Source organism: Lissotriton helveticus, chromosome 4_1 (assembly GCF_964261635.1).
Source record: "Lissotriton helveticus chromosome 4_1, aLisHel1.1, whole genome shotgun sequence".
Lineage (NCBI taxonomy): Eukaryota > Metazoa > Chordata > Amphibia > Caudata > Salamandridae > Lissotriton > Lissotriton helveticus.
The window spans coordinates 1,586,172,026-1,586,199,279 of record NC_136063.1 but is presented as its reverse complement, the minus strand read 5'-3'; the positions used below and the strand labels follow the sequence as shown (position 1 = coordinate 1,586,199,279).

Sequence of the window (27,254 nt, the reverse complement as noted above, 5' to 3'; positions counted from 1 at the left end):
TGGGTATTATCTTTACACTATTGTGATGTTGGAACTATTTGTTTTAGGATGAAGTGCCGTAGTGACTGCTAGCGCTTTGAGTGAGTATAAAAATATTTGCTGTACACGTTTGGGGTTCTAATGGATGGTAGATAGACATCAGGAGGTCACTAGTTGTGCACGAGGTGGTTATGATTAACCACATGTGTTTTGTGTGATACACTTTGGGCATGTTTATGGTTCACTTGTTTGGTTTGGTGTAAGCAGACGATCAGGTTTATACATGTGGAGAAGGTTTAAGAATGGAATGTATATAACTGAATGGATTTGTTATGTTTTACAATTGATTTATGGTGCAACATCTTTCGTCCTGAGGATGGTCTTGTGGAATTAATTATGTTTGAGACCGAAACGTCGATGCAATTACACCATTTGTTTGCAATAAATTATTGATGAAAACTGAATAATTTAGAAAATATCTTGAACTGTTGATATCGTATGGCGAACCATTGATCTAGACCATACGAATGTACATATGGTGTAAATACTACTATAGATACTGAAATAACTGAGACAGTAGTTACTAGGTTGTCTTGTATTAACTGTTTTGTATATATGTATGTTCTTCACTAAAAATATTGAAACTGACAAAATAAGTTTTTTTTGATAAAATAAATATTTTGATATAACCTTGTCCTGTGCTCTTATTAATTATGTGTTCATGATTGTGACAACATTTGAATACGAAATATTAAGGTAAATGAATCCTCAAGGATCGTCTTCTATGTGATCGATTATACCCAGTTCCTTGGGGAAGATTAGGTTGCCCTATTGTTGTCAGTGTTGTTGTATTAAAGCAGGGTTGCCAAAGTCAGCCCTGGAGGGACAGATTTTTATGATAACTGCATTTATCTAAATGGTGATATGCTAAAAAACTGCCATTGATTCAACCCTCCGGGACTGACTTTGGAGAACCCTGTATTAAAAGGAATGAAAAGAATGCATAATATTCTCTTACTTGTCTTTAATAAAATCAAAACTTTCTTTGACTATTTTCCGCTAAGAGAATCTCAGTTTGCCATTATTACAAAACTATTTGTAATAGTGTTTTGTTTCATTGGTTTAAGTTTCATAGGCCAAAGGCTTATGAAGGTGGCATGGGCCATGCTGCAAGAAATTGTGCCAGCTTTTATTGGTTTAGGTGCCAATGCCATGCTTCAGGAATGAAGTTTACCTTCTACACAGGGTTTCTTAATGTTTTGACTTCTGTGGACCCCTACTTAATAAATACTTGGATCCGGGGACCCCCACTGAAATATTATTGGAATTTTGGAACCTCCACCGAATCATTCGTGGAAGCAGGGTACTGCTGCCTACGCATTCATCAAATACAAAAAGGATGAAAACTTTATTTAATTAACAAATACAAACAAATACAAATCTAAATTTTTAATGAAATGGGAAGGTTGGAGCTTTTCTAAATTCATTTGAGGTCACCCATCATCACTATATTCTGCCTGATGCACTTGAATGGTTCCCACGAATACATTTTAAAGTACCAACTTTATATTTAGCCTCCAATTTCAGATTCCTTACATTTACAGAACATTTAAATAATGTCAATTATACATTTTGCCTCTCTATTTATGTACACTTTATTAATATGTTTATATGATTGAATTTTCTAAACAGTTGGGGGCCCACAGAGTGGGCACTGCATACCCACAGGTGTCTCTGAACCACATATTAAGAACAGCTGGTCTAGTGTGTGTGTGTGTGTGGTTGTGGTTGTGGTTGTGTGTGGTTGTGGTTGTGTGTGTGGTTGTGTGGTTGTGGTTGTGTGTGTGGTTGTGTGTGTGTGCCATTGTGTGTGGTTGTGCGTGTGTGTGGTTGTGTGTGCCATTGTGTGTGGTTGTGTGTGTGTGTGGTTGTGTGTGGTTGTGGTTGTGGTTGTGTGTGTGTGTGGTTGTGTGTGGTTGTGGTTGTGTGTGTGTGTGGTTGTGTGTGTGTGGGCGTGGTTGTGGGTGTGGTTGCGTGCATGTGGTTGCGTGCGTGTGGTTGCGTGTGTGTGGTTGTGTGTGTGGTTGTAGGCGTGGTTGTGGGCATGGTTGTGGGTGTGCGGTTGTGTATGTGGTTTTGTGTGTGTATGTGGTTTTGTGTGTGTATGTGGTTTTGTGTGTGTATGTGGTTTTGTGTGTATGTGGTTTTGTGTGTGGTTGTGTCTGTGGTTGTGTGTGTCTGTGTGGTTGTGTGTGTTTGTGGTTTTGTGGTTGTGTGTGTGGTGTGTGTGTGGTGGTGGGTGGTTGTGGGAGTGGTTGTGTGTGTGTGTGTGGTTGTGTGTGGTTGTGTGTTGTGTGTGTATGTGGTTTTTTGTGCATGTGGTTTTGAATGTGGGTGTGGTTGTGGTTGTGTGTGTGTGGTGTGTGGGTGGTTGTGGTTGTGTATGTGTATGTGGTTGTGTGTGTGGGTGGTTGTGGGTGTGGTTGTGGGTGTGGTTGTGTGGTTGTGTGTGGGTGTGTGTGTGTGTGTGGTTGTGTGTGGTTTTGTGGTTGGTTGTGTGTGTGGTTGGTTGTGGTGTGTGTGGTTGTGTGTGTGTGTGGTTTTGTGTGCAGTTGTGTGTGTGTTTTGTGTGTGTGGTTGTGTGTGGGTGTGTGTCTGTGTGGTTGTGTCTGTGTGTGGTTGTGCCTGTGTGTGTGTGTGGTTGTATGTGTGTGGTTGTGTCTGTGTGTGTGCTGTATTAAAACCAAGCCAATTGATTTTTTCAATGTTTTTGATGTTATTATGATAGGTTCACCCTACTTGGGTAAAAGGTCATGGAATCAATGGAGGCGATGCTTATGATGCACCAAAAACCCACTTTATGTTCACTGCTGCCAACAGTGCCTGGTAAAGTAGTGATGGTTCCCTTTTGGTATCCAGGAGATGCAGTGTATGAGCGACCCTTGACCCTCCGGGTAGGTCGCTTCCCCAACGCTGCAGCTCCGCCGGTGCCCGTGTTCTCCTGTCTGCCTGCCTCCTCCCCCATCGTGCCCCGATGCTGGTCTCGCCCGCTAGACCCGCCTCGCTCTACTTTGACCCCAGCCCCTCTTCTCTTCTGTACCCCGCGTGTCCCGTGTCCCTGCTCGCCCCTTTTTCTCCTTGTTCCCTGTGTGTTTTTCTTTTGATTGGTCCCGTGTGCCTGCTCGCCCTTTTTCTCCTTGTTCCCCGTGTGTTTTTCTGTTGATTGGTCTGCCTTTTTACTTTCAGGTCGCTTACTGAGCGCCTCCCGATCGCCGCTTTCCCGCCGCTGCCTCCCGTGCGGCCCGCGCCCATTTGTGGGCCAGACACCCACCTCCCGCCTCCCAGCTGACCCCTCCTCCCACTTCGCCATTTATGGCGGAGTACACGCATACGCGCAGAGTTCTCACGCAGCGGCCGCGCCAAATATGCGCCGAAGGCAAGCCCGTCTGCGCCCGTCCGCGCCTGGACCGCGCCAGGAACCCTGGCCCTCGACGATGTCAGTGCACCCGACGAACTTACGACGCCGCCACCCTCCACGCACTCAACACCGGCCGGAACCACGCCTGCTACCGAGCCACCCCGAACCGCACCCACGGACCCTTCACCTGCCAAGCCTGCCAATTCACCTGCCTTTCAAACCTCCACTGCACCCACCAAACACAGCAACGACAACAACAACCACCTCAAGTGCATCCTGCTCAACACCCGCTCCGTCCACAGGCACGCTGTCTAACTCTGGAACCTCCTCGACACAACATCACCAGACGTCGCCTTCCTCACAGAGACATGGATGAACGCCTCCTCAGCGCCCGACATCGCCATTGCCATCCCGGAAGGCTACAAGATCACCCGGAGGGACCGCGCCAACCAAACCGGAGGAGGCATCGCCATCGTCCACAGAAACACCATCCGCATCACGACCAACTCCGACGACACCCTCACCGCCGCCAAACACCTTCACTTCCAGATTCACACCGACCCCAAGACCACCCTCATCTACAGACCCCCGGGACCACACACACAATTTCAGCGAAGCCATCGCAGACTTAGTCAGCCAGCACGCCCTCACCTCCAAAGACTACATCCTCCTAGGGGACCTCAACTGCCACCTGGAGAACAACAAGAACTGCAACACCGCCGCCCTGCTGGACAACCTCGCCAACCTCGGACTCAAGCAATTGGTGAACACCTCCACCCATTACGCTGGCCACACACTTGACCTCATCTTCTCCTCCAGCAAGCACATCTCCTTCAGCCACTCCACCGGACTACACTGGACAGATCACAGCTGCGTCCACTTCAACTTCAGGAGAACCACGACCCACCACCACCCGCAACAGGTTCCCCGCAGAAGCTGGACCAAGATCACCGCCGACCAGCTCACCACAGCCCTCAGCCAGAACCCACCCACCAACACGACGGACCCCAATGAAGCAGCCCGCAACCTCACAGTGGCTCACCAACTGCGCCGACGAACTCGCAACACTGAAGAATCCTCCCAGCAGACCCGGCAGCAGGAAAGCCTCGTGGTTTACCAACGACCTCAAAAACTCCAAGAAAACCTGCCGCACCTTTGAGAAAGCCTGGCGCCACGACCAGACAGCAGAAAACATGACCGCCCTCAAGAACGCCACCCGCAAACACCACCAGTTGATCCGTACCACCAAGAAGACAACATTCAAAGAACGACTGGACAGCAACACCCACAACAGCAAGGAACTCTTCAGCATCGTTAAAGAACTCTCCAACCCCAGCACCTGCAACAACGACATCACACCCTCGCAAGACCTCTGCGACACTCGCCTCGTTCTTCCACCGCAAGATCGCTGACACACACAACAGCTTCGGCGCCCTGACCACGCACCCAACCACTGATCCAGCGTCCCCCACCACCACCCTCTGCACCTGGACCCCTGTCAGCACCGAAGACACCACCCGCCTGATGAACACCATCCACTCCGGCTCCCCTACCGACCCCTGCCCACACCACATCTTCAACAAAGCCGACCCCATCATCGCACCCCAACTCAGAACATCATCAAAAGCTCCTTCGCATCCGCCACCTTCCCGGAGAGCTGGAAACATGCCGAACTGAGCGCCCTCCTGAAGAAACCCACCGCGGACCCCACAGATCTCAAGAACTTCCGCCCCATCTTGCTCCTCCCCTTTCCAGCTAAAGTCATCGAGAAGACCATCAACAGACAACTCTCCGCCTTCCTCGAGACCAGCGTATGCCTCGACCCCCCCACAGTCTGGGTTCCGAGCAAACCACAGCACCGAGACCGCCCTCATCACAGCCACCGACAACATCAGGTCTCTGCTCGACAATGGGGAAACTGCCGCCCTCATCCTCCTAGACCTCTCGGCAGCCTTCGACACCGTATGCCACCGCACCCTGATACAGCGCCTCCGCAACACCGGAATCCAAGGAGAGGCCCTGGAGTGTATCATCTCGTTCCTCACCGGAAGAACCCAGAGAGTCCGCCTCCCCCGTTCCGATCCTCGGCCACCGAAGTCATCTGCGGCATTCCGCAAGGATCCTCACTCAGCCCCACCCTCTTCAACGTCTACATGAGCCCTCTCGCAGCCATCGCGCGCCAACACAACCTCAACATCCTCTCCTACGCCGACGACACCCAGCTGATCCTCTCCCTCACCAACGACCCCGCCACTGCCAGAGCCAACCTCCAGGAAGGAATGAAAGACGTCGCAGAATGGATGAAGATCAGCCGTCTGAAACTGAACTCAGACAAGACGGAAGTCCTCATCCTCGGACCAGCTCCCTTTGCATGGGACGACTCCTGGTGGCCCCCCGTCCTGGGCCCCGCCCCCAAGCCTATGGACCATGCACGCAACCTGGGCTTCATCCTGGACTCCTCCCTCACAATGACCAAGCAAGTCAACGCCGTCTCGTCATCCTGCTTCAACACCCTGCGCATGCTCCGAAAGATCTTTCGATGGATCCCCACCGAAACCAGGAAGACGGTCACCCAGGCCCTCGTCACCGGCCACCTGGACTACGGGAACACCCTCTACGCTGGAACCACAGCCAAACTCCAGAAAAGACTCCAGTGCATTCAGAACACCTCAGCACGACTCATCCTAGACATCCCTCGCCACAACCACATCTCCGCCCACCTGAAAGACCTGCACTGGCTCCCCGTCAACAAGAGGATCACGTTCAGACTCCTCACCCATGCACACAAGGCTCTCCACGACACGGGCCCGAAGTACCTCAACAGCCGCCTTTCCAGCTCCGATCCGCCAGCCTCGCCCTCGCCTCCGTCCCACGAATTCGCAAATCCACCGTCTGAGGAAGATCCTTCTCCTACCTGGCAGCCAAGACATGGAACTCCCTCCCCACTCACCTACGGCTGACCCTGGACCATCTCTCCTTCAGGAAACAACTCAAGACCTGGCTGTTCGAGCAGTAGCGACCCCCCCCCCTCTCAGCGCCTTGAGACCCTTCGGGTAAGCAGCGCGCTATACAAATTTCCTTGATTGATTGACTCCTGTTCAGTATATAGAAAGCAATCTAGATCTCAGTGGACCGGCTGGCAAATGATTTTTCCAACTGTAGCTTGCCCGTGAACATAGGCTTTCACTATGGGCTTCGTGGTGACCCTGGTGTGGATAGGAACATTGTTACCTTAAATTGCACTGACATTTTTGTTCTTTCTCTGGGCAATTTTTTTCCGGTCAAACCGTCTGAAATGTGCACAGGGAAAAAGGTCCAGTAAGAATAAAAAAACCTCTGCGAATTTGTGGGAAAGCACGGACTTCCTAGGTTGCCGCCCAGAAACATTGCTTCCAAGGGGTTTACCAAAGCACTTCCCAATCGCTCATAATAAGGGCCATTGAATTCTTGGCCATTGGGCTTGGAATTCTTTGCTAATACTGCTTCTGCCAAACCATAGGAATTCCTATAAGTGCAACTGCAGAATACCTGCTATCTGCCATGCTATGTCAGCATGTTTGATGAGCCTGCATTTTTTTGTTTTACATTTTTCACAGGCAAACCCCAAAACTGGGGGTTTGTTCTGAAAAAGGACATGGCATTGGAAGCTCCGAAATAGGGTGGGGCTTCTGATGCCATGGAGATGGCAGTTTTGTGGCAGCTGGCACCTGGTAAATTTGTTTGAGGGTCTTCCAATACCACAAGCGTGCTATGGCCATGACACTCCATCTGCACACTTGGAATATGCAGGATGACCTGCTAATTAGACGTTTTCACCTATTCCGAGATGTGCAAACTGACAGTGCTCTACATGCCTGCATAATGGTCAGCAGGTTTTGCATTTCAAAATGTTTATGCTCAAACTAAGGCAGTAAGTAATGCAAACTCCTGTTGGTGCCCAATTCGAAAGTAGCGTGAGGGTTGAAAGGATGCCCTTTGTCAGCTGTTTGCATTTTACTACATTATCCTGTCCCTCGTTGTAGCTGTTTTCGACCACCTCATTCTTGTACTGTTTTTGCACTGTACCCGTTTTCTCTGAAATCTTTAAATATATAAATGTTGAATTCTTTTGGTCATTGTGTGACAGTGCACTAAAGGATTAATTGGTTATTTCTGTCACTTTTAATTTAATAGAACCGTGTAAAACGTTCATGCAGTAGGTTTAAAATTGTACTCACACTATACCTTTTTTCTTTTTTTGTTCTTATCTTCTAGGTCTGTGAAGAATTGTTGCATCTCCTCAGGTATGCCGTTTATAGTCTGGCGTAAAGTCCGCTTTGGCTGTCTTGCCGGCCATATGTTTAACTAAAAATATCCTACAAAAATGCATATATGTACATAAGGGCTTTTAATCAACACTTTTTCACTATTCAATCAATCAATCAATCATGCCATTTGTATAGAGCACTACTCACCCGGGAGGGTCTCAAGGCGCTTGGGGGGAGGGGTATGCTACTGCTCGAACAGCCAGGTCTTGAGTTGTTTCCTGAAGGCGAGATGTTCCTGGCTCAGCCGAAGGTGGATGGGGAGGGAGTTCCAAGTCTTGGCAGCCAGGTAAGAGAAGGATCTTCCTCCGGCGTTGGCTCTTCCGATGCGTGGTATGGCTGCGAGGGCGAGGCTGGTGGACCGTAGCTGGCGGGTGGCCGTGTAGAAGGTCAGGCGGTCGTTGAGGTACTTGGGGCCCAGGTCGTGGAGAGACTTGTGTGCGTGGGTGAGGAGCCGGAACGTGATCCTCTTGTCGATGGGGAGCCAGTGCAGGTTCCTCAGGTGGCTGGAGATGTGGCTGCATCGGGGGACATCCAGGATGAGTCGGGCGGAGGCGTTCTGGATGCGCTGGAGTCTTTTCTGTAGCTTGGCTGTGGTTCCGGCGTAGAGGGCGTTTCCGTAGTCCAGTCGGCTGGTGATGAGTGCCTGTGTGACAGTCTTCCTGGTCTCGGTCGGGAACCAGCGGAAGATCTTGCGAAGCATACGCAGGGTGTTGAAGCACGATGAGGAGACGGCGTTGACTTGTCTGGTCATCGAGAGGGAGGGGTCCAGGATGAAGCCCAGGTTGCGTGCGTGGTCGGTTGGCTTGGGTGCGGTGCCCAGGGCTGGGGACCACCAGGAGTCGTCCCAGGCGGAGGGCAAAGATCCCAGGATGAGGACTTCCGTCTTGTCCGAGTTCAGTTTCAGGCGGCTGTCCTTCATCCACTCTGCGACGTCTTTCATCCCTTCGTGTAGGCAGGTTCTGGCGGTGTCGGGGTCTCTGGTGAGGGAGAGGATCAGCTGGGTGTCGTCGGCGTAAGAGATGATGTTGAGGTTGTGCTGGCGTGCGATGGCTGCGAGAGGTTTCATGTAGATGTTGAAGAGGGTGGGGCTGAGTGAAGATCCTTGCGGGACGCCGCAGATGACTTCGGTGGCCTCGGAGCGAAACGGGGGGAGGAGGACTCTTTGTGTTCTTCCGGCGAGGAACGAGATGATCCACTCCAGTGCCTTCTCTTGGATACCGATGTTGCTGAGGCTCTGGACTAGGGTGCGGTGGCAGACCGTGTCGAACTCAGCGGAGAGGTCCAGGAGGATGAGGGCCACTGTTTCCCCCTTGTCGAGCAGGGTCCGGATGTCGTCGGTGGCTGCGATGAGGGCGGTCTCGGTGCTGTGGTTGGCTCTGAAGCCGGACTGCGAGGGGTCGAGGGATCCGTTCGTCTCGAGGAAGGCGGTCAGCTGTCTGTTGACATGTCATTCAAATACTACTCCCTTCCAACCAAGTAGAAGGTATATATTAACTGACCAGCCCACTCTAGCCTTTACTTTGAATGACTGCATTTTGCCCTTGTACATCTATACGTCCAATTAAACAATAGTTTCCCAAGAATATAAATTGATAGACCCTTGCACTTTGCTATGAATCTCACAACATTTATTATAAATTATAATGTTGATTCCAAATTATAAACCATCTTTGGTATATTTATTCTACAGAAAACGAGCACAAGTGATTAGAAAAACTAGAGTGTATAAGCAGATTTCTAGTTTGAAGCCACACAACCCTCAGGTCTGTGAATGACATTTCAACCACTTGTATCTGACTTGAACGATACCTCTACTAACTACTTGTGACCTGCAGCTCCCCTGTATTGCTGGAGGTCTGTCCTTTTTAGGGAAGGTTTGATTAAAGACTCTAGCTTATACATACCCTTACACCCATCTAACACTAAATGGCCAAAATGAGTTGTCGAACTTGTTGTGATTACTAGTGTCCCTTCCAGGACACCGTACGCCCTGTGCCCACGTCACCAGCTGTCTCTGGAATGTTGACAGCTGGTGGCAGGCTTTGCAGGTCAAGCGCTCCGCTCCCCGGAGCGCGTGTGTTGGTGTATGGTATTAAAGAAGTTAATCAACTATACGTGTCAGAGGAACTTCTTAACAGAACTGCACTTGTACTTACCAGTGAATAACAGTTCTTATGTATAGTAGAGTGTATTACTTACTTTAATAAAAGACAAGTTAAGAAATATGTCATTTTAACTCATCATTATAAACCAACATTAGCAAATAATACTATGGAAATCAAGCACAAATGTTTAAAATAGCAAGTGTTTCTGTAAATGTGTATACTAAAGCCACACCCCCTCAGCTTGGTGCAGGGCATTTCAAGTAGTTGCATTTGACTTGAGCGTTTCCTCTAATAACAAGTGGAACTGCAGCTCCATGAAATGTCAGCGCTTTTTCATTTGACTTGAGAGGAACACATAGAAACTACTAGTGGAACTGCAGCTTCTAGAAAGAATATCCATGCTTGTGCATTTGACTTGAGTGGGACACTTAGTAATGACAAGTAGAAGTTCTGCTTCATGTAATAATTTCATTGCTTTTGCAAGTGACTCGAGAGGGACCGCTAGCCAAAACGTATGGAACTGCACATTCATGAAAGAATATCAATGCTTTATTTGACTTCAGAGCGACATGACATCCTCTGCTCATATGATACTTGCGTCCCATTGGGAGGCCGAGCACCTGCTGAGGGAGCTACTCGGCTGAACATAAATTACTCATGAATAAAAGTACAGCTGCAAACACAAGGCAGGCATGTAGTGCAACGTAGTCCGAGTTTGAACACAACTACAGCCCAACCGCTGAAAAGAATTGGACCAAATTTGTCAGAAAGCTAGAACTCGGTCCATAAAGAATGCTTGTAATTTGGTGTAAATCCATTCAGTAGTTCTTAAATAATAAAAAAAAATGATGATATCTAGGGATGTGGAGAGTATGCCGATCTGACCGATCTCAAGGTGAGATCTGAGTGGCTGCCACCACTTCAGCTAAGAAGCTGTGGCAGCTATCTTGGGACTCTGGACTCCGCCTGAGTCCCATGAAAAATGGGCAGGAGCCAAAAATGTCTATTTTTTATTTTTTGCTTTATTTAAAAAAACTGTGAATTTGCAGAGGATCCGCGGATCCCAGCAACATTTAAAAAAAAATAAAGCACGGTCTGCTGCGCTTGTGTTTTTTTGTGGGGTTTTTTGCCCCAGGTGTGCCAAGTTCCATGGGGGGAATTGTTTATTTTATATAGGGGAGGAAGCATATGTGCCCTCCCTCTCTCTAGGCTGATTTCAGCCCGTGGGACCCCATCTGCCGGGGTCTGACCTTATAAATAAGAGGGAGGGGGACACACAGCCCCCTTGCTAGGCCAGTTTGAGCCCCGGGGACCCCTTGCCCTGGGGCCCTGCCACAGGTCAAAAGGGGGGGGCGGGAACACGCAGCCCCTCTCCACCAGCCGATTTCAGCCCCAGGGATCCCATAGCATTTTTAAAAAACGTAGCAATTTACTGATAAAACATAACAGTTCCACGGACGTTATAGTTGGGAAATAGAATTTTTAAAAACCCTAGAGATTCACTAAAAAAACAAAATTACAGGAGCATTCTAGTTGGGTCCAAATTTTACACACACAAAACCATAGAAATTCAGCATTTATAGTTATATATCTCAAGTAACTATAACTCATGCCCTAAGGTAACTATAATTCATGCCCTCGACATGCACTGCTAATTACCCCCAATATTACATCACTCATGACATCTTCTAGTGACCTTATTGATAATATCAGTGCAATATTTGCTGTAAACTTTTTAATGAGAACTTTTGCATGGCGGGCCTGAGTTATAGTTCCCTTAAGGCACAAGTTATAGTTACTTGAGATAACTATAACTATAACTGCTGAATTTCTATGGGGTTGTGAGTGTCCAATCTGAACCTAACTAGAACATTCCTGTAACCTTTGTTTTTTGTGTGAATATATATATTACACAACCGCTCGCAAATATGATACTTTGAGTAGTCGTGTTGTGATGGACAAAAATGTAGGAATAGAGCACACAGATGTGGTTGACAGCTCAGAAATCAGCTCAAATGATGAAGAAACAACAACAATGCCACTGGATTTTCGCGGGGAGATGCAACAGGCCCAGATGATTACGCAACAGAGGGGAAGAGGCAGAGCAAACATGTGGGGGAGAGAACAATCAAAGCCCCAAACAAAACCACAACTAGAAGGGGCAGAAGGAGGAACAAAACCAAAGAAAGGCAAAGAAAGACAAAAGTAACACTGAAGAAAAGGACAACAACAACTGATAACTTTTTGCTTGATAAGTTGATGACTATGTTATCAGATATGCACCTAAAACTTTTGAATAGGGGATTATGCCCAAACAAAAACATTGACGTACCAAATGCCCGCATTGACTTGTATAAATTTTGTGGAAGAAATAACGAGAATTTCTGGAAAATCCATTAACAACAAAGATGAGATGTGGAAGAAAAAATCAAACAATCTCTCGCCGAAGGAATATCAGGCGATGCCAGACCTAAAAAATGACCCCACAATAATAATAAAATTCTCGGATAAAGGGGGGAATATTGTTGTGCAAAATGTAACGGATTACATCACTGAGGCGGAAAGACAACTGAGCAATAAAGACCATTATGAACAACTGAAAAAGAACCCAATGGAAGAGTGGACAGAAGAATACCGTGCTCTACTATTGGGGTGGAAGAATAAAGGTCTGATTGACTTCGATGAATATTCATATTTGAAAACGGATAATCCCATCATAGCCACCATTTACTTTTTACCAAAAGTACATAAAGCTCTCACTAAACCACCTGGAAGACCGATTGTGAGCTCCATAGGTTCATTGTTAGAGAAAACATCGAGATTTATTGACATATTTTTAATGAATTATGTAACCTCACTACCTTCATATCTGAGGGACACAATAGACTTCTTGAATAAAATATCAGGGATTGAGTGGAAGACGAACTATCTAATGGCAACAATAGATGTTGCTTCTCTTTACACCTCAATACGCCATGAGGATGGAGTAAGCCATTGAGAAGATCTTGGAGACCCGATCAGTGAGCCATCTGGAACACTCTGCGATGTTGATAGACATGCTAAACTACTGCCTGACACACAATGCATTTCTCTTCTTGGGGAACCTGTACCTGCAGAAACAGGGGATCGCAATGGGGGCATCATTTGCTCCAACGTATGCAAACCTCCTGATGGCCATCTGGGAGAATGAGATTGTGGAACAAGAAAAGAAAAAACATTCAAAAATCAAGATCTGGTGTCGTTTTATCGACGACTTGTTGGTCATCTGGGATGAAAGTAAAGAAGAGCTTCAAATCTTCATTGATTCACTGGAAAATAACAAGTACAATCTCCATTTCACATCAACCATCAGTCCGAGTCTTGTCTTCCTGGATGTAGAAACCTTTGTGAAGAACGACCACCTATGCACGAAGATACATAGAAAACCTACATCCTGTAACAGCATACTTCATGCTAACAGCGGGCATCCAGCGAGACTAAAGTGGAGTATTCCGTATGGACAGATGTTACGAGCAAAAAGAAACTGCTCTGAGATGGAGGATTTGGAAGAGGAAATAGAAGAAATGGGCAATCGATTCCGTGAAAAGGGTTACCCAAATGAAGTAATCGAAACAGCAAAATCAAGGATGAATTTGAAAAAGAGAACAGATCTCCTAGTACCCGGAAGTGGCAAAATGAAGGCAATGAATGTTGAAACAGGAGAGCCTAACAGCATAACACGCTTGATCATGGATTTTAACAACCAGAGTGACGAACTGAAGAAGGCCCTAAGGAAAAATTGGAATATCTTACTCCTAGATGAAACTCTGAAAGAAAATTTAACTGCATCCCCTAATATCACATATAGAAAAACGTAATTCCTATGTGATATTCTTACCAAGAGTCATCTACAAATTAAGCAACCAAAAAAGACCTCATGGCTAACAACACCAGGTTTCTGGAAATGCAAGGCCTGTGAGCATTGCGCAAATATTATGGAAGATCGGAAAAAATCAGGGACCATATAACGTGCGAATCGAAACACGTGGTCTATAGGCTCTTGTGCCCGTTGGGAAAGTCCTACATAGGAAGCACCATAAACAAATTAAAACTGGGAATCCTCCAACACCTACGTGGGATTAAGAATGAGGATCCTAATTACCCCATGGCCAAGCATTTTGCCGAATGTCATCAAAGCAACCCCAACCTACTGAAATACTCAGGGATTAAGCTTCGCAAACCATCAAAGAGATGGGGAGATCGTACATTACAACTACGAAAACTGGAATCAAGAATGATCCTGGGGATGGGAACAGAGTACCCATATGGGCACAACCAAGATGCCTAACTATTTGTACATCCGTAAATACAACACAAGATGAATCCAGAAAAAATTGTTGGAACTCCAATATGAATTGGCCATATGTATATAGGTGTAAATATCTTGAAAAGCAGCAGTGGGGTCGCCATGTAAATATTGAATGAACCGATACACAAAAAAGAGCGTGATTATTGAAATACAGATGGGATGAATCGACTATGTTACATGTGAAAAGATGAAGTTGATCTTAAACAGGAGTCCTTTTTGAGATAACTTGTTGAATCATAAAAATGCACTTTACAATATGGACGGCAAATTAGCTAATAAGAGTGAATATGAGATAGGATTCCGAACTATGACTTCATCTAAGGTCACAGAAAATTGTACATAAAATACATAGTCGCCAAGAAAGCAAATAACCCCTTGAAAGAACAATCGATATTTGGAAAGACAATGGAAAAAAGACATGATAATCTGTCGATCTTTTTAAATCTTTTTAGTTCTTTGATTCACTGGTACTTTACTATGATTGAAACAGTTCTGATCAGAAATAGTGACACATAGATTGAACTGAAATGTAAAAACTTAAATTTATTTAACATCTATATGTACTTTACTGTGATTTTTTTATAACAAGAAAATGGCGACCCCCGCTTTGCAATAGATTGTAAGCAAGATTGACAGTCTAGAGGAACAATGGAAAGGGAAGAAGGGTATTTGCACTATGCACTTTAAAAATGGTCTAGACTCCAGGGACTCTATGGTCCAGTGGAAGGCTAGTAGTAGCCGAAACGCGTAGGCCGTCCATTTACTGCACGGAAACGTTTTGCACCTGGTGTGTAAAATAAAATATTTTATGTGAAAACTTACCTGCTTGCTGTGCCGTGACTTCCGCCAAGAGGGATAAGGAGGCGAGAGGATTCTAAGAGAGATATATATATATATATATATATATATATATATATATATATATATATATATATATATATATATATATATACACACAATTTTCCTAATAACTTCGGCAATGTTTGACATATCCTCATGACACTTTAAAAAAAAAAATTCTTCCACCTCAGCTGCAAACTGGAAAGTCTCATGGGGATCCTTAAAGTGTGGACTGAGAAAAGGGTTATTCCAAAATGTGTGCTGAATGGATTTACAACTAATTTGGCAGAAAGCTAGATCTTGGTCCAGAAGGAGTGCTTTTTTCATAATTTGTGGTAACTGTGTTTAATGATGTTTGATTAAGGCAAAAAAAAAATGTGTACATGTCATGCTACAGAGGATTGCCGGGCCCAACAGATCTCAAGTTAAGAACTGATTGACTGCCACCACATCAGTAACGATGTGGTGGCAGCCATCTTAGGACATGGGGCTCAGTCTCGAGCCCTAAGAAAAATGTTTAAAAAATATATGGAGACGGGGTAGTGATACCCTGACCCCTAGGCCTGGTGTGGGACACAAGCCTTTTTTTTCATTTATTTAATTTTGGTGCAAATTTTCAGAGGCAGCAGAAATTTTAAAAAGCATTGGCTCTTGCTCATTTCCATACCATGCCTCTGGGGTGGGCTGGGGTGGGCCAGGCATATATGTTAGGGGAAGAGGGGCTTGTGGCCCCTCTCTTCAAGCTCCCTGTGCCAATAGCTTATTAAAGGGGAGAGGGCGGGCACTTCACTTTAACCTTTACTTTAAAAAAGGCAAGAAATTCACTGAAAAAAGCAAAGTAATATTTTATCACCATACAAAAAGCCAACCCCCACTGAAGGCAGTGAGATGCGTGGGGTTTTGGCCGCAGGCCCTTGCCTGCAGTCAGGCCCTGCATCCAACCTCCCACCGAGCACAAAAGGCTTTTGGCCAAGCATACAGAGGTTTGTTTCTCCCACCTCTTATATTTGAAGCAGATCGATCATCTTTCTTCACAAATCACCAATAATGTAATCAAATATATATTTCAATAATACACATAATGGAAGGTTAATTCATGATTACCTAAAACCTATTGAAAGTTTTATTAAAATACATGTCTGACTCCTTTTTATATAGTTTTTATTACAATTTGTGAAAATGAATATTCAGACTTATGTTTTTTTTTTAAAGTCTCTAAGTCTTTCTTTAAAAAAAGTTAGGCCAAAAAAAGCAACCATAAAAAAAACCACAAGAGGACCTTATATATTTCTTATACATCTTCACACCACATAAAACACAGACATAGAACCAGCCCCTAGAGATTGCTGCACACCCAGCTGTAGAGCAAAAGCTATGAGCGCTCATACATTCTTAATTTTTGCCCAGTTTGTATTATTTTTCTGGGTGCCCTTGTCTATCCGAGACACACCAGCCTGGGAAAATTATGGTAAAGGGTCATGGTTTCAATGATTTCATTAGAATTTGTTTTCTAATGTTGTCGGGGGGCTGAAGTTCCTCCATAACATTTAAAACATTTGTGGTGGTTCCCCCTCGCAGGGCATAATGGGGTGCTCCTTGCAGGAGTAGAGAACAATAAATGTCGGACCAGCACTTACACTAGCACTTACACTTATCTCCTCTGGGCCAGTATATTTTACAGGTGGTGGGGGTTGGTAAGACAACATTTGTTCTAATATTTAATCTCCGAGTCAGTATCTAAGTCATCCCCTTCTTGCTTAAAAGCATCCTTACCCTTTCTCCATCTATGCTGTTCTTCATCCCGTAGGGCATTTGCATCACTTTACATCGCTGTCCCTGTCCTTCTCTGATATTACTCCTTCTCTTTTTCCCTCACAACTTTTCCCCAACCATTAAAAGCTTCATATTGCATGGGTCAAGGTGGTAGCTTCTTCTTGTACAATTTTCCCTTACAAGTGATCAAGGGTTTTGGTGTTAAATGTCCCATACCTCGGAAATCTTGAAGCTCCCTCATTTTTAGTGATTCTTTTCCTTTATTTAAGCCATAAAATTGAATGTAATCCATGTTCTGTAGTCCTAATGTATGCTGGAGCACCCTCAGAAGGGGCCTCCTCACCGTTTCATACAGGAATAGGTACATCACTCCTAACAAATTTCTTAAAATCCATAAAATATTTCATAATGGCAGTCGAATCTTCAAACATTTTACTTATACCCAAATGTTTTGGTTCTGCTCTGTATACTTCTCATTTCGACAACCAATTAAAAGACAGCTTAAATTTCATGTGATTTTTTGTTTTTCTTTCCAAATCTGAAGGAAGGACTCAAATCAACAATGTCCAATCATAATGCGGCGCAAGAAACCTTCTACCCAATGATGGCACAAAAGTACACCAACCGTCAAATCTCCGCTCAAAACACTATGATGTATGACTCACTCCTCGCAGCAGCTCACCCTCCTTCAAAACCTTCTTCGCGTTCACACAGTCAAGTCAACTCAAAAATAAAGTTTCTTTAGATCATTGATCTCTAAACCAGAAAAATACACAATTGTTTTAAAATTCTTAAAATTATTACTAAAACCACATCTCATTCCCTTAAGGACACTGGAGTTCCATATCCTCCATCATAGTTATATTAAAAACAAATTCATACAACTAAAAGACATTCAAACATCCTATGAAAAGATAGGCTTCTCTAAAACCTGTTTTAAGATATTAAAAGAATAAAACTTGATTCTCTATTCCTCATTCTTTGATCAAATTCACCATTTCCTATTACATGAACAACCTTTTAACAGCCTGGATAAACTTTGCCACCGCAATGGCAATATCAAGGTGATACATGTCTGTGAGGAGCTCAATTGCTTGCAGACGAGAGCCAATAGTATATTTTACAAATATCGGTCGTAAATACTGTTTTCTTTGGTCTACTAATTTTTGGCAATCTATTAATATATGCAGATAATTGCATTTTGTACCAATCCTGCATGTACAACTGCCTTCTAGACCCAACAATTCCTTTTTCATTTTGTCGTTTGACCGAGCTGGGTTAATCCCAATTCTCACCCTTAGGAGCTTCATTCTAAGCCCCAGATTTGGCAGGGTGTCTAGATAGGGATACCAATTTTCTTTCCTCCAGCTATTTATCAAGGGTTTCACAGACTCTTTTTTTAACAAATACTCCGTATCATTTATTTTGGACAATTCTTTTCCTCGGAGTTTAAGCTCACTCTTTGATTCGGCAATATACAGGGACTGCGGGTCCATTCCCACTTTTAATTTATCACAGATGGAGTACAATTTCATTCTTATTTCTTTTGCCCACCTAAGTTCACTCTTCTGAATCTCCTCCAAACACTATCCTGACACTTGCATCTCTTCTCCTGTTCCCAGCCGTTTCCATAATCTTAGCAGACCTACTTGTACCTGGATATCCCACGAAGTCACATCTAGCTCTAACCTAATTGACTGTAGCATTGATGAGCTGGGTAGTGACAATAATACTTTTAAACATTTCCCTTCTTCTCTGTTCCATGTACTTTGTTGATGTATGACTCACTCCTCGCAGCAGCTCACCCGTCTTCAAAATATTCTTCGCTTTCACACACTCTTTCAAATAACCTCTTAAATAACTTCTTGTTTGCTCTTCTAAGGAAAAATTCACTCAAGAATATTCAACACTCGCAAGTGGCTTCTCGACCAGCAAAAATTGACACAAATTAATACAGCTTCAACCATTTGCGCAATAAAGCTCCACAAACATTAACAGAGATTAATCAGACACAACTGATTGTCCCTAACTTTCTCAATGGAAGTAATGGCACCTCACACTCCACATCAACTTCTCCTGCAAACTAGTTTATAACATTTGTTATTATCCTGTGATCCTTTGACCTTAATGAATCTGAAATCAATGTTTCCTCTTCAACAACTCTTTGATATTTCTCATTATTCTCTTATACAACCTGCAAAGAAAAACATACAACCACAACATTATCACCCTATTAATACTCAAACTGCTGTCGGACAATGCTTCGCCATGCCGTGTGGATCTGGACACTGGAGTCGGGATTACTTTTACAGTAGCTTGGGTACTATTTGTAATGCTACATTCAGGGTGTTTACCATTTCCTCTGCTACCACAAACTATGGGGAGCCTGAGGATTAGCCAAGAATGGTATTGAAGTTTAAACACTCAACTTACAGATTTTGTCCCTTGGGAATTCCTGATGGCTCTTGTAAAGGTCAACAGACCTTTGCCACCAAATTAGAACTGAGCTAGAACATAAACTTTGCATAATTCATCAACGGTTAAATAAATGTTCAGTCAATGATAAGGGGTTGATGAGATTTCAATACCTTTATTTATCTTAAAGGATTAGTATTATTTTTATTGTCTTTATTCAGATTAGTTTTTTCACAGAAATGTCAATAAAAGTTTGATTAGTGACAGCATAAATCAATAGAGTGTTCCATGATGGAAATTGTCATTAAACTAACTATGGAGCCTAATCTTTCCTAAAGAGAACACATGAAGGGTTCCTTACAGAAAAGTGCAAGATTTAGAAAATGAAAAGAACTACCCAGAAAGAGTTGTTCTAGAAACTCAGCCGAGTTCCTTACAGCTGCAGTAGCAACCGCTTTAAAAGGAAGATCTTTGCAATAGCATAGATCATGAAAGGATCTCTAAATAAAAGAAGGATGAAGTCCCCTTTAGCTGTTGCTGTCGGAAACAAAAGTAAAGAAGCCACTCTTTAGTAGAAGAGTTGCACAGGCAGGATAAAGAGATCTGAGTCCGAGCCTTCTTCCCATCTAATTCTGCAAAAAGCTCATTACTCTGAATAGCTAGGAAGACTCATTAATATGCAACCTCACTATGTATTGATATTTTCTAGGCATTAACCCTCCTCTACCAATGGTGTTGTCAACTTCCGATGCTTCTCATTCCGATTCCCATGGTAAATATTCTCATCGATATAGTGTAAAACATTGTTTCAAGACTTTGTTACATGGAGGAAAGATCTCATGAGAACCTTCTTACCTAGGCTAAAAGATGCACTCATGACCATTGTGAATACAAAGCAAGTCGAATATGGTGAGGCAAAACTATCAATAATATTCTGTAAGGCATTCATAAAATATATTTAAATCATTATTTATTCAAGTGGTTACAGCAGACAGCGCTCACAACTTTTCCTTTCCAGGAGAGCTTTCTCCACGGTGCTGGGAGTGACGCAGGTGGATTGGCTTACCATAGCGTAACAGTAGGAATAAAAACAGGAGTCCTAAAAACGAGTGCTAGAATTAGCGGCAGACCACCAAACACCGAGTGCATGAAGTTTGGAATGATTCCGAGGACTGCTTGAAAAGGCGTTAACAGTCCTGCACATACGATCTTAAAACATGCACAATACCGCTCATATCAGACATGTTTATTATACGTCCCAACATTTCTGTGAAATGTGTAGGGCAGTTTGTACTTAACAGGGCCTGCATCTCAGCCGAAGCCCTTGCAATTTGTAGATCATAGGTTTCTTTGGCCGAGGTCAAAGGCACGGTTTGTCAATTCGTATAGAAGAGATGTTCAGTGAAGACCATAAAGGCAACTCCCTGACTGTGTCTATTTGAGGGAACAAAACTGGCATACAGCAAGTGATCCTGGAAGTAACCGTTACTTGATACGGGATGCCTGGCAACATGCCACAGCAGCTGTGATCATTCAACATAATGTAACTTCCATTTGAAAATTGTCCAAAAATTGGATTAATCACTGCGGCTGGTGAACTTTGCAGGTGACAGGACAAATTTGCAGTGGAACCATTACAAGCCCCGTGTAAATTAATACCCTGACATAGGAGATAACCGCTTAGTGCATTTTCAGTGTGTACCGCTAAGAAACACTTCACGCCCCCACTCCAACATCTGTGTGTGGAAGGTAAATGCCAGGATGTTTTGATGTATTCTTTACCCAACCTTTCATATTTGCCTGCTGGTATATTTTTTAGGCAATACTGAAAATGGAAAGTTGTAACAGTTAGAGTTATTTTGCCATGAATGATCCACTCAAAAGCTGGTTAGTCTGCTACAGTAAATTGCAATTTTTCCAGTTTTTCAATGCTCAGCACTGTAAACTTTGCTCTCCTTTGTGCCAGTTCGGTCTGTTAATCAGTGAGATTGAATTCTGAAAACAGAGAGGTTGTGTTGATAAAACGCCAAGGCACATAGCCTGCACGCACGTTTAGTAGCGTCCAGCCTAATGGCAAAATAGAACATAGTTGAGACTGGCCTTATTGCAGCATGACCAAATCTTGTTCCATAATGTCTATGGCAGAGGATACAATGTTGCCCAATGAATATATCCTGGATGACAGTCGTTAACCCATTGTTGACTACAGCGTGAGATTTCTCTAAATTAATACGATCAATTTCACGTATTCTTTCTGCAGCGTCTGCTTGTTACCTTTCATATTTCATTATAAGCAGCATAGATACCGGGTTATATGTAACGTTTTTGACGCAGTTTTCTTGGACCTAGCAAGAAATCCCTAAGGTCTGCGCCTTCTTTAAGTAAAGATAAGTGTTGTTTCCCATCCTCTGGTGTAGATTTCTGGAGCCAAACAAGGCACAATTTTCCTACACTGTAGGTTGTTACTAACCCTGGATGATGTCTTTGAACATAGCGTGGGTTTGGCCTATTGATAGTGAAACCCTGTGTTTTGTTCAGGAATCGTTCTTGACAGATGTTTGTGTCTATGGGCCAGAGCAACGAATTTTCCCATTCAGGATCTGATCTGTTGTGATGTAAAATAATATGTACGTCAACCTCCCCCTGTATAGTGCTATTATATGAAGGTGCAGGTAAGGACGGAGTGTTCATGTATTTGATCTTGGCTAACCCAAGGCAAGACGTTTGTTGGACAGTGTCATTCAAATGCATTATTTGCTGCGGTTTGATACAGGCTGTTAACAAAGCTTCTATCCCCTGCACTTGCCAAGCTTTTGTACCCCAGACTGATTTTATGTCAATTGTGTCTTTCAAAAAGTCTAAACCCTGTCTAGACAGTTGGGTAATAAAGGCTGCAGAATAAATATGTTTTGTATTGGTTAACTTATTTTTCATTGCTGTTTTGTTCAAATTTTTTAAATAATAAGTTTCTGGATTGGATATGTTGAACCCTGAAAAATATTGAAACTTCATTGCAAACCCTTTGGTGGTGTAGGACAATGTTCCCATTGGTTATAATTAAATACATTTCTAAGTGTTGCAGATTTATGCAAGAAATTTTTACCATAGTGGTTGTAACAATTAAGCTGTTCATAGTCTGATGAACCCTCTAAATAATCATGATTAGAGAATGCAGCTGATTTTTCTAGATCAGACATCATGTTATTAACAGTCTCGAAGTCCCAATCATCAGAATAGGTACTAGAGGTAATAAAGTCACTTAATGAAATTTTAAATAAGTGTAGAATCTTCAAAAGTTCAGACGGGCCGAATGTCATATTCAGTTTTGTCCCAAACTATACCATCTTGTATAGGAATGGCTGTGATGTTCACTGCTGACAAGTCTCTTGCTTCACGATGGGATGATTTGTGTGGTTTCAGAAGTAAGTTCACTTTTTTACTTGCAGTGTCCATTTGAATATATCTTACATTTTTCAGCATACTCATAGTCATGAGAGCAAAGTTGGGATGAATATACCCCGGATAGTCGTGGCGCTCACAGATTGCAGTACTATTATATGGTACAGTACTATTTCGTTTTTGGGTGCATAGGGAGGGGCAATCATCCAACACCTCCAAATTTGGATCAGCAGATCCCCAAACTTTATGCCAAGCCCTTGCACACCAATGTATACTGCCGGGGAGCATGTATGCAGTGCTTCTGATGCTACATTCAGCATATACCAAGCGGACATTACTCTAGTCCGCATCTAAGCACGAGTTTGTGATCGTGCTTTTAGGAGATTTGTTCTTTTCTAAAGACCTGCATACTGAATAGTATTAACTCACCCAGCCAGATTGAGGCTGGGACGAAAGTATAACCAGCCAGAAGGCATTCTATCAAGTTGAAGATTTTAAGTCCTGAGGAAGTCGCAGGTTTCTTTTCCCGATCGATGAAACACGTGTTGGCTGGACTCTGAACAAGACACTAATATTAAAACATCTCATGTATTATTGGGCTCATCTTGATTTTGAAGTGGTTTTACTTGTGATAATCTATACATTAGTGTGCAAGGGCTTGGTATAAAATATACTCAGTCATGACTAAAGCTAGCCAAAGCAGAAAGAAAAATATTCCAGAAACAATCCATAGTTCACTCCATGGTGAAACCAGATAAGTCTTTTTCAGGAGGTGAAAAAAGTCTGTTGCTTGTTATTTTAAAGTTCTTTGTGCTGGCGTCGTTTCAGGTTCACTGGGATCCTCAGAAAACGTATAAAGTTACTGAAGTAGCCAGAGGCAGTTCTGTCAAACGTTGGAATTGCATCCGGATTCGTTGAGATCGCTGGAACCAGTTGATCACGTGTTACGTTGGTGTAGACAGGTGTATCAGGACGAACTGTTATTTGGGTTTCAAGAGGAATAAGTTCCATAGCATTGTTGCTCAGTCCGTCATTTCTCACTTCGGACTCTTCGAAGGTGATGAATCGTTCAGTTTGAACCTCTTGGATAGTAGCTAGAGGAGTGCGTTTGATACTTGGTCGAAGTACACATGGCCTACTGCTTAGTATCAGCCACATAGTGTGTTTTGATGGACACAAATCTTTTCTCCAGCAAGGGGCGGCAGAAGTACTGTTCTTGATCCGTGGATGGCTAGGACAGGTACTGGTTGTCTGTAAGAAGGCCCAAATTCCTCCTTATCCATGATCTTCTCTCTGAGAAGATCCCCAAGCTTTGGGATCCATACAGGCCTTGCCGGGACAACTGGATTTTGCCCAGTGGTGGATGGCTTCAGGAACACGTTGCTTTGTTTTGATCTTAGTTCATTTAAGTCCAGTAAAACAGCCAAACGATCTTGGATATCACAAGGGTTATTTTCTACCACTGTGGCTTTGTAATCGAGATCTGGCACCCACATTCTTGTCCCAAACAGGACCTCATATGGAGTGACACCCCCTAGATAACTTCTTGGCAAATTGTTTAATGAGCGTTGGACCCCATAAAGATGTTTGACCCACCCATCACCCACACCTAATACCCTAGCTGTTATAGACCGCTTTATGTTCCGGTTTTTCCTTTCCACAACAGAATTTCCCTCAGGATGGAAGGGAGAGGAGTACCACAATGCTACACCCAAACTGGCTGTCTTCTTTGTAAGCTCGAGAGCTAAACGCAGGGCCTTGGTCAGAGTGTAGTGTGCCTATTGTGTATGTGCCGATAAAGACTCGCAAATCTTTTATGACAGCTCGAGCATCAGCCGAGCGCTGAGGCCACATCCATAGGAACCTTGAGCATGAATCCACTGCGACCATGATCTATTTATAGTGCACAGTTTAGGTAGTAGTGTTCCCGAGGGAAACGTCCGCACAATTCATAAATTGAAATTGTATTATATACACAGTATGCAAATGTGGTACAATATGAAAAAATATATAGAAAACGGGTGCTAAATCCTCCCCAAGCACCTACTACCTCAAGGTGCTGTAGGTACACATAAATGTGCAAACAAATTGAAAATACAGGATTGAGGCTACCCAAAGCACACCGTATAAGTTTCTCTTTTAAGTCCTAGCTAATTGCTAAATTTGGGATCAGTATACCCTCTTTTGGACAATAAGGCAAAGTACATCAAACATCAGTTTCAAAAACGAAGATCCAGGTAATTCAGAGTTAATTCATTGTCAATCTTCTTGTAATTTCATCATTTCTTTATTAGTATTCAAAAAGCCGTATAAGATCTCCCAGCACGTAGTTTGCCAACACGTGTTTCGTCTTGCACTAAGACTTTCTCAAGGCTGGAAATATTAAACAATACTGGTATAAATATGACATATAAAATTACATACATTTAAAATACAAACATACAATTACCACAAAGTTCACTAACCAGTATAAAGATTGACATGTTTAAAACACATATAAAACAGTTTTTATATATACATATGAAAAACATAAATAAACCACATATTGGGTAACACAAGACATATTGCACAATTTCCTATTCCTATCTATATGTCCAGCGTTGTGGTCCTAGGTACTAATTTGGACAGAGTAACCTAAGAATCCAAGAATATTAAAAAAAGAAATATATAGAGAAATCACCAAAATGTGAATATGATCAAACATCAACCATCACCGAGTATAACTATAGTAAATTACATAAAGATACTTCTTATATGTAAGAAGACCAGTGTGACAAGAAAGTGAGGGAAACGAAAAAGATAAAGAAAGATGGTGAAGATGAGAAGAAAATGAATGTATAATATTGATTAAAAAACTGTCTCTCTGTCTTCTTTGTAAGCTCGAGAGCTAAACGCAGGGCCCTGGTCAGAGTGTAGTGTGCTTATTGCGTATGTGCCGATAAAGACTCCCAAATCTTTTATGACAGCTCGACCGTCAGCCGAGCACTGAGGCCACATCCATAGGAACCTTGAGCACGAATCCACTGCGACCATGATCTATTTATAGTTACCATCCCTTTGCAAGGGACCACAGTAGTCCAGGTAAACACATGCCAAATATATATCGAAATCAACAGGGGCGTCTGCACAGAATGTTTCACTGTAGAGACTTTCATCTTCTGGCATATTTCACATTCCAAAACATTGTATCTTCTGGCATATTTCACATTCCAAAACATAGTTTTTGGTCTGTTTCCTAACGCCGGGCCACCAATATATCTGATTTATTAATGATACTGTGGCGGAAACAACTGCATGGGCAGAGGCTATCCCTTCATGTGCTGCTAGGACTAGTCCTAATCTACTTCTATGTTTGGAATTACCCTATCCCTCACTCCAGAGATTCAAGCAAACGGAACGTTGTTCACATCAATTATATATGAATATTTGAGTGGAAACATTTTTAGGTAATGTTGCACCGCTGCCTTTGCTAGAAGCATTGACAGCCAATAATATTTCACTGTCTATTCTCGTTTTTGAACGAGTGATCGCAGCTACGGAAGCAGTTTGCACAGCCCCCTTCGCGGCTTCATTAGCCAATGAATTCCCTACAACGCGAACACCATCACGTTGATGACTCAGCGTGTGTATCACATGAGTGTTTTGTAGTCCATTTTGCAACTGAACTACTTGTTCCCAAAGCGTTTTATGCTTGATTGGGCCACCTTTTACATCTTTGAAACCATTTTGAAGCCAATTCTGTAAATATTGATTATATGACTGAACACAGTAAAAAAGAATTGCACACAATAAGTGTGGGGAATTCGCGATCCGTGTTTTCAAGTGCCAATATGAATGCTTGTAGTTCAGCTCGCTGAGCTGTACAGTCTCCTAGAGATTGTGTTTTTGTGACCATTGGTCGGAATTTACCATCGCGCATACGACCTTTAACAGTCGTGAATGCTGCACTGTAAGCTTGCTTACTAACCGTAGCGGGTTGTGCTGATCCGTCAGTATAAATTATAAATTCGTACTGATCAAGAGGGAGAATGTCAGTAGGCAGAGGACATTCATGTTCGTATTGCAGGAATGCTTGTGTTTTTAAATAAGGATCAAAAACATATTCAATATCTGTTGCAGCAAGAGAATTAACCCATTGTATCCATCTTGGATGTAAAGTTTTTGCATTCAGAATGCTCGCTTTTGTATCTGCCTCTAAGGCTGGTACTGGAGTCACGACAATTATATATTTCACCTGAGCTAGAGCTCTTTCTTTTGCTACAGCGGTTTAAACTGCAGTCAGAATTTTTTCTGTTGATGTAAAGCGCATTTACGCTTGTGTATACAAATGTGATTTTGTATGCAATTGGTACTTTCTCACCTTCATTAAAAGTTAAGTTGGTGAATCCACATTGACCCTGAAGGATTTGGATCACTAAATTGCGTACGTTTACATGTGTTTGTAAGTGATTTGTTGCTAACATGTCAGCTTGAAGTGAACGCAGGATATCTGTGTGTTCCTGTGTCCAATTTTTGATTTTGAAATCAGGTTTGATTAATTAGTAAAGATGTTTAACCCTTTCTGCATAATTTAGAATGTAAGTTCTTCCAAAATTTAGGAAACCTAGAATCGACTGAGTTTTGTAGCGTTTTTTGAGGTTGAAGCAGAGCACACTTTTCTAAAAAGTTAG

The 27,254-nt window shown here is 43.2% G+C and overlaps 1 protein-coding gene across 1 annotated transcript in view; it reads left to right on the top strand.

Moving 5' to 3' along the window:
• LOC144827606 (mediator of RNA polymerase II transcription subunit 1-like) overlaps window positions 1-27,254 on the top strand; it is a 648,236-nt gene that overhangs the window by 292,812 nt on the left and 328,170 nt on the right. The window contains exon 6 of the mRNA XM_078685852.1: window positions 7,652-7,680. Within this exon, the coding sequence (XP_078541978.1) occupies window positions 7,652-7,680 (29 nt within the window). The remainder of the gene's footprint in view (window positions 1-7,651; window positions 7,681-27,254) is intronic.